Source organism: Mastomys coucha, unplaced genomic scaffold (genome assembly GCF_008632895.1).
Source record: "Mastomys coucha isolate ucsf_1 unplaced genomic scaffold, UCSF_Mcou_1 pScaffold23, whole genome shotgun sequence".
Classification (NCBI taxonomy): Eukaryota; Metazoa; Chordata; class Mammalia; order Rodentia; family Muridae; genus Mastomys; species Mastomys coucha.
The window spans coordinates 56318257-56326554 of record NW_022196906.1 but is presented as its reverse complement, the minus strand read 5'-3'; the positions used below and the strand labels follow the sequence as shown (position 1 = coordinate 56326554).

Below are 8298 nucleotides of genomic sequence, written 5' to 3'. Positions count from 1 at the left end.
TTTTTTTTTTTTTTTGGTACCAGATACAGGACCAGCCTTGATTGTATGTTGATTTATTGTAGTCCTGGATGTTGGAGGGTGAAAAGAGCTGAACTGAATCATTAAATCTGAAGCACAAGACTAGAAGCCTTTTCTATCCCTGTGTTGTAGGCCCTGGCCCATGTCAACATTGGGAGTCTCATCTGCAATGTAGGGGCTGGTGGGCCGGCTCCAGCGGCTGGAGCTGCGCCTGCTGGTGGCCCTGCTCCATCTACTGCTGCTGCCCCGGCTGAGGAGAAGAAAGTGGAAGCAAAGAAGGAAGAGTCCGAGGAGTCGGAGGATGACATGGGCTTTGGTCTTTTTGACTAAACTGCATTTGTTAACATGTCCAATAAAGTGCTGAACCTGTAGGTGGGCTGGTCTCACTTGTATGCCACAAAGCTCTGGAAGTTTCAGAGATGGAAGCAGGTCCCAAAAATGTCAGGGAAGGAGGGTCAAAGCCAGCAGGAGTTACTTGTATGAAAAGTCTGGGTCGGTTACCTAAGAACTGGGCCATCCAGGTAGAGTGAATGGGTAGGTCTAGAAAGGTACCTCTTCGAGTGACTGTTAGGTTCAGAGGGCCTGTTTAGTGCCAGCCACTTGAAAATTAAAGCCCTGGAAGTTCTTAAACAGGCCTGAAAGCTAACTTACTGTCCAGGATAGCAAAATACCTCTGTAAAGAACTTCACAGTTCTTGAGTATCTAAGTGGAAGTTGTGATTAATGAACCCTGACATCCAGGGTTACATGGGATGGGACAGCAGGATCTAGAAGGGCAGGAGAACATACCTGTCCACAAGTTTTATATGTGTGGTTTTAGTTGCATCAAAATTATGAACTCAATACAGTAGTGATTGAATTGTGACCCTGGGTTAAGATCCTGGAACATACCCCCAACATGAAGGATAATGTATACAGCATGGCAGGACATAGGGTGTTGTAGAGTTTGAGGAAAGATCTTACTGTGTAGCCTTGTTTGGCCTGGAATTTCCTTGTAGACTTGGCTGGCCTTGGGAATCGCTTGCCTTTGGAATGAGGGCAGTGGGGCCCTAGATAATTCTTTATTGCACTGTAATCCCAGTGTGGATCAGGAACCTAGGTTATAACACTAGATCTGGTGAGATGGATCAGAGTGAAGGTACATGTCAGGCAAGCCTGGTTCAATCTCTGACCATGTTAGGGTGGGTAGAGTACTGACAAAGCTGTCTCCTGACCATAAATGTGCTGTGGCATGTATACTTCATGAAGAGCTTGGACAGCCATCCAATCAATCCCAGATCTGGATTCCCAGTAGTGTGCTGCTGCTTGGCAATAGTGGGGCCTACCTGTCAAGGGCATTAGGGAAGCAGGGCCTGAGTCTGAAAAGTAAACATGCTCACCTTTAGAAAGATGGGTGGGGCTCCATGGTCAGGGTAGTCAAGCCAGGAGGCAGGACTCAGCTTGGCTTTTTCCCTCTGCTAGCTTAGGCTCCTGCAAGGAGTGTTGGGAGGCACCATTTGCCATCTAGGTAGCAACTTAAGGATATGAGAGCTGGGCGGGAGGCGGGGGCCAGGACAGGCAGATTTCTGACTTTGAGGCCAACGTGGTCTACAGGATGAATTCCAGGCCAGCTAGAGCAGTCAGAGAAACCCTGTCTACAAAAACAAAAAAACCCATGAGAGATCTGGAAATAGGGTACCACAGAGGTGAGGACTCCAGATTTGTGACGCTATCAAGCCCAAAGCTGAAAATTTTGTGAGGATTCACCATGTACTTTACATGGAGGTAAATTTTGCTGTTACCACGTTGAGCTAGTGTGAATGAGGACCTGCTGTTGAGTTTGAAAGTTATAACCAAACCGCCTCACAAACTAGTTTCAGGAGGACCACCCCAGGCTGGATTAACTTTACTACTATAAATTTCACATTTTATGGATTGCTGGCCTTGAACTCACTATGGCCATTACGATCTAGATTTGTAGATGGGCATGCTAGGCAAGTGCTGTGCCAACCAAACTCCTGCTCTGCCCGCTGCCACAGGAAGATAGCATTAAGTACACCATGTGGCATTGCTTGTCTATCCAACTATAATGCATGCTCGTACTGGCCGCTGCTGTCATTGGCTCATTGTTGGTCTTGAATATGTAGTTAACAGAGTTCATTCAGTTCTATCTTTACAAATTACAATCTGGAGAGAACGGGGTTCACCAGCTATAACTGGGACCCAAGGGCACCAAATACACTTTTTGGTAACAAGCGGCAGGTAAGTGGGCAAAGCCTGCCTGCCTCATCCATTCACCTAGCTCGCAGCACTCACTGTCAAAAGTGTGTCAGGGACAGGTCTCTGTCAGTAAGCCCCGAGACTGGTACTAAGTCTGGCCTCAGCACTCCACCCTCGCACGCTCAGATCAGTGGCTCTAACCCGAGGTCTCATGTCAAAAGCCTTACCTACCAGACAGACAGATGCTGGAGCCCTGCTGTGGGAGACAATGAGGGTGGTCTTAAAAGATGCAGAGGCGAGGCTGGTGAAATGGCTCAGCGGGTAAGAGCACCAATTGCTCTTCCGAAGGTCCTGAGTTCAAATCCCAGCAACCACATGGTGGCTCACAACCACCCATAATGAGATCTGACGCCTTCTGGTGCATCTGAAGATAGCTACAGTGTACTTGTAATAAATAAATAATAAATAAGTCAAAAAAAAAAATCAGAGGCCTGGCTCTTGGGCACCAGCAAACTTTCTTTGAAACACGAGGCTCCAGAGGGTAAGGTGGCTCTCCCTAGGATGCACATCCCTAGGATTTGGGAGGAGATGCATGGAAGGTTGAATCCTGAAGTTTGAACCTCGAGCTAGGTTGGCTGGTTGTGGTGGGTACGGATAGCACTTGCACCTCGCTGGTCGAGAGGGAGGCGGGGCTGGAGGCAGAGCGTGTCCGAGTCATGCCGTTTCTCAAATGATTCTGAGGCCTGAGAACCGCTGGGGGCGCTCGTAGGCCAGTTATTAGTGATGGGTGTCAGTAGCCTTGATTTGAAGGGGTTTTGTGGTCTTGTATTAAGGAAACTGTTCTTTTGAAAAATGAGATTGCTCATTTTTATTAAGCACTAGGACCGGGACAGAACACATATCTAAACTGGAAATAAGGGTTCCATTTGTGCTGGGTGGTGGGTGAGAAACAGTACCCTGGGGTTTTATGGGTGATAGTCCGCACTCTGCAGTCCTGTCTATTCTAGCACCTTGGGCAAGTGCATTTTGGATGTTCTAACACCTTCCTTTGCAGAAGGCTCTTTTGCCCAGAGAAAACAGAAGATGCTTTTAAATTTTTTTATTTCTAAATTTTTGAATCAGGGCTTTCTTCTCTATCTCAGGCTGACCTGGAACTCACCCTGTAGACTAGGCGTGCGCCACCACCGCCCGGCTTATTTCTAAATTTTTGAATCAGGGCTTTCTTCTCTATCTCAGGCTGACCTGGAACTCACTCTGTAGCCTAGAGCGGACTTGAACCTGCCAGAAACCCTCCTGCCTCAGACTTCCAGGTGGCAGCTATGCTCTGCATGACTGTGCTTTGCTGAACTTTGGGTTTTTATATCCAGCTTAGGTCTCTGGGAAGCTGTTAAAAGCAAAGGGACAAAAAGAAGGAGCTGTTTCGCATCTTCCTAGGCCCTTCCACAGGCCGTTGACAAGAACCTTCTCAGAAGGTGCAGTTTGTACATACCACCTACAGGCAGGGATCCCTAATTGACCAGCGTTTCTTTTGTTTGTTTGTTTGTTTGTTTGAGACAGGGTTTCTCTGTGTAGCCCTGACTGTCCTGAAACTCACTCTGTAGACCAGGCTAGCCTTGAACTCAGAAATCCACCAGCCTCTGCCTCCCAAGTGCTGGAATTAAAGGCATGCACCACCACCGCCCGGCTTCGACCAGCGTTTCTAATGAATTCCAGTTCCCTATGTACTGGAGTCATAGGCCTGATTTGGAGGGTCCCAGCAAGTAGGGTCTGTCTGGCCACTTGCCTCTAAATCAGACAGGGGAAAGGCAGGAAAGGAATTTAAATCAAGGGCAACTGCTCTCACCCTTGTGTTTTCAGAACTAACGAACGCTACGAGGTTCCACAGGGAAGGGTGTGTGTGGGTGAGAGATCTTGCCTGTCACCAGCCTTCAGTCTGACTGATAATTATCACAAGAGTGGTTCTGCGCAGCTCCTGGGAAGAATCATTGCAGTTGTCCCTTGAATGGGCAATTTGTTTCCCCTTCTGAGGTGAGTGCTCCTGAGTAAAGGGACGGCCTGGTTGTGGATGATCTGCCTGCAAGCTCCGGCTCTTTCTGAAGGTTTAGATGACTTAGGTGCTCTCCGGGTCTGGGACACGGTGTTATAAGTCTGGCTGTGGATGATCTGTTGATTAAGTCTCATTTTTCTCTCATCTCAGTGACTTCTGCCTTAAAGTGGAACGGTTACAGGCATTAGAATGAAAGGACAGGCTGAACGGAGCAGGAATCTGTCCCAAAGTGAAGGAGGTGGATGCCTGGTGAAGGCTGCCAGGTCACCCTTTACCCTGCTCTTCCCTACTCATTAAGATTTTCTGTCAGGACTCTGGTGGCACTCCTGCTTTACTCAGTGTACCTATGGAGGGGACCAAGCATAGCAGGTATCGTTTGAAAGAACACATGAAGGAATGAGTATGTGGTCTCGTTGGGCTGTTGAGATGGCTCGTCAAGGAAAGGCACTTGCTGCCAAGCCTGATGACTTCAGTTCAATCCTGGACCCACGTGGTGGAAAGGGAGGGGGAGGTGTGTGCCGGGATGGTTCAGTGGTTAAGACATCCTGCTGCCATTTTGGGGGACCCAGGTTTGGTTCCTGTCATCCATGCAGGGCAGCTCACAACCACCTGTAACTCCAGCTCTGAAGTTACATCTGAAGCCTATGGATCCCTTGGGCGTCTGCATTCACTTGCACATACTTATCATCCACATATAATTATAAATAAAATAAATCTGAGTGGGATGTTGTGGGCCACACTTTAAACTCCAGCACTCTGGAAGCAGAGGCAAGAGGATTGTTGTGAGTTTGAGGCCAGCTTGGTCTACATAGAGAGTGCCAGGTCAACCAGGGCTACGTAGTGAGACCCTGTTTCAAAAATAAATAAATAAACAAGCAAATAAGTAAGCATGATGGCTCAGTGGGTAAAGATGCCTGCTGTTGGCAAATGGATGAAACTAGAAAATATCATCCTGAGTGGATATCCCAGACCCAAAAGGACATGCATGGTATGTGCTCACTTACAAGTGGATATTAGCCACAAAGTACAGGATACACTATAATCAACAGACCCAAAGAAGCTAAATAACAAGGAGGGCCCAAGAGAGGATGGTTGAATCTTTCTCAGAAGAAGTAAAATAGATATCAGAGGTGAATGGAGGGAAGGAACTGGGTGGGAGAGGGTTTGAGATGGGAGTAAGGTGGAGGGGGGAATCAGATGTAGGGAGAGCAGTGGAGAGAGAAGGGAGATCAGCCATGGGAGAGTAATCTCTAGGACATGCTAGAGACCTTGAGATGGGGGGAACTCCCAAGAGGTCTTGGGGAAGGGGCAGTGCAATTCTAGCAGAGACTCCTAGCAGTGAGGGATATGGATCCTGAAATGGCCACTTCCTGTGGCCAGGCAGGACTCCCAGTGGAGGGATAAGGACAGCAACCCATCCACAAAACCTTCCAACTGAAATGAGTCCTGCCTACAAGATGTGCAGGGACAAAGAGCAGAGACTGAGGGAATGGCCAGCCAATGACTAACTCACACTGAGACCCATCCCATGGACAAGCACCAATCCATGACACTATTAATGATACTCTGTTAAGCTTGCAGACAGGAGCCTAGCATAACTGTCCTCTGAGAGGCTCCACCCAGTGGGCATTGGAAAGAGATGCCACAGCCAAACATTAGATGGAGCTCAGGGAGTCTTGTGGAAGAGTTGGAGGAAGGACTGAGGGACCAGAAGAGGACAGGGACTACACAGGAAGACCAACAGAGTCAACATAACCTGGACCTTTGAGGGCTTCTAGAGACTGAATTAACAACCAAAAGCACAGACTTGGACCTAGGTCCCTGCACATGTGTAGCAAATGAGCAGCTTTATCTTCATGCGGGGACCCCCAAAAGAAGAGTGAGGGCTCTCCCCGACTCTGTTGCCGCCTGTGGATCCCTTTCCCCTAAATGGGCTGCCTTGTCTGTCCACAGTGGGAGAAGATATGCCTAGTCCCGCAGCGACTCGATGTGCTGGGGTGGAGGGATGGGGGAGTGGGGAGTGGTAGTGGGGGGGTAATACTTAGAGGGGAGGTCCCTCTTCTCAAAGGAGAAGGGGAGGGAGGAGTGGGAGGAAGGTTCTTCGTGAAGGGGTCCTGGGAGGAAAGGGAGGTTGATATTGGGATGTAAAGTGAATAAGTAAATACATTTTTTAAAATGCCAGTTGCCACACCTAAAGGTATGAGTTTGATCCCTGGGATCCACATAAAGAAAGGAGAGAAATGACCCCCACGATTTTTGCCTTGACTTACATTTGATGTCACAGTGCATACAACCCCCTCCAAATTAATGGTAAAAATGATTTTTAAATTATTAAAAAGAAAATTAGAGAAGTAATTTGCAGGAGCTATTTTAGCTTGTGGGTTTTAACTATGAGGAAAGTCAGATACAGAGATTTCAGGGTTAACGAGGGCAGGGTTGCATGCATACTGGACTGGGTTGCTTACAAATGAATTTGTAAGGACGCTGGCTCAGTGCTGCCTCACAGTGGCCAGTCGTGGGAATGGCTTCACAGCTGGGTGCTATTTGACCAAAGAGTGAGGGGTGGGGGAGCCCACACCTTGGTAAGAAAAGACAAGATTGTGTGTCAACCCGTGATCTTGTCCAGAGGAAGCCACGTGCACTTGAATTTGGTCTTACCTCCTTTGTAATTTATTCTCACACACTTGCCTTTCCTCTTCTTACTCTCAATTTCACCTCTTGTCAGAGCCAAGGATGTGGGGGCAAACTGGCACACCCTGTGCCCCTCCTGGCTCCTTGGAAGAAACAGTCATGTGAGGACCGGTTCTGCTTTTGCCATGAACTTTCAGAAATGTTGCTGTGTTCTGTAAATAAGAAAAGTTCTTGTGAAATGGAGACCTGGGACAAAGTTTGTGTCATCTTGAATATTAATTGTTATCTTCCTTTAATTTTTATGTTATTATATTTAACTGTTTGTTTGTTTGTTTGTTTGTTTGTTTGAGAGAGGATCTCACCGTGTAGAACTGGCTGTCCTGGGACTCACTATTTAGGCCAGGCTGGCCTTGAACTCACTGAGATCCAACTGTCTTTGTCTCTCAAGTACTGAGATTAAAGGCCTGTGCCTCCAGGTCTGACATACATTTATTTGTTTATTTATTTATTTATTTAGATTTTTTTTTTTTGAGACAGGATTTCTCCGTGTAATCCTGGCTGTTCTAGAACTTGCTTTGTAGACCAGGCTGGGCCAGAACCAAATTCTAGTCCTCTGAAGACCAGGAAGCACTCCTAACCTCTGGGCCATCTCTCCAGAGCCCTTTTATTTGTCTTATTTGTTTGTTTTTATTTTTAAATCCCTACCACATAGTGTGGGTGTGTACATGTCAGAGGACACACATGTGGCCATCAGAGCACAATAGCTTGGAGGAGTCGGTTCTCTCCTTTTACCTTCCTGTGGGTTCTGGGTATCTGAACTCAGTTCTCATTCTTGTTCAGGAATGAGTCACCTTGCCAGCCAGCCCCGTCCCCTTTTTAGAATGACAGGTGCTTAGTGGTTTAGTCTCTCAACTGCTGGGATATTCATCCGGAGGACTGATGGCCCTATGTCTTGGCAGAAGTGATCCACACAGACAACGCCTGTTTCCCTCCTCCTCTCCTTGATGCTGATTTTTCTTGGTTCATTTACTTGGCTCTTTCCATTGACTTGGCTGCATATCTGCGCTTTGATCTAAGCCTCTAAGTCCCTTTGTGAAAGAGGATGGAGGACTCCGTAAATTAAATGGGAATCAAAACACTGGGAGGTTCTGTGTGTCGCCGTGACAATAAGTTCTTTGAGAGGATGTTAGCCAGTGGTTGGATCCAAGTTAAGTTTTAAGAGTGACAGGTTTATATGGGCCAAAGGTTTCAGACCGAGGGCGTCTCTTTACTTGGGGAAATGAGAAGCTCATGTGAATGAGGCCAAGGAGGAAGTGGAAAGGTGTGTTATTAGATCCGGTGCTGTTAAGGAAGGCTTGGTTCCTTATTCAGTCCCTCTAACAACACCATCTCTGATAATAATGA

General features: G+C 47.4%; 1 protein-coding gene across 1 annotated transcript in view; it reads left to right on the top strand.

The window, feature by feature from the left end:
* Positions 1-389, top strand: part of Rplp1 (ribosomal protein lateral stalk subunit P1) — a 1464-nt gene extending 1075 nt beyond the window's left edge. Inside the window, exon 3 of the mRNA XM_031346316.1 lies at positions 151-389. Coding sequence (XP_031202176.1) covers positions 151-348 — 198 coding nt within the window. The 3' untranslated portion in view covers positions 349-389. The remainder of the gene's footprint in view (positions 1-150) is intronic.
* Positions 390-8298: the final 7909 nt, after the last annotated feature.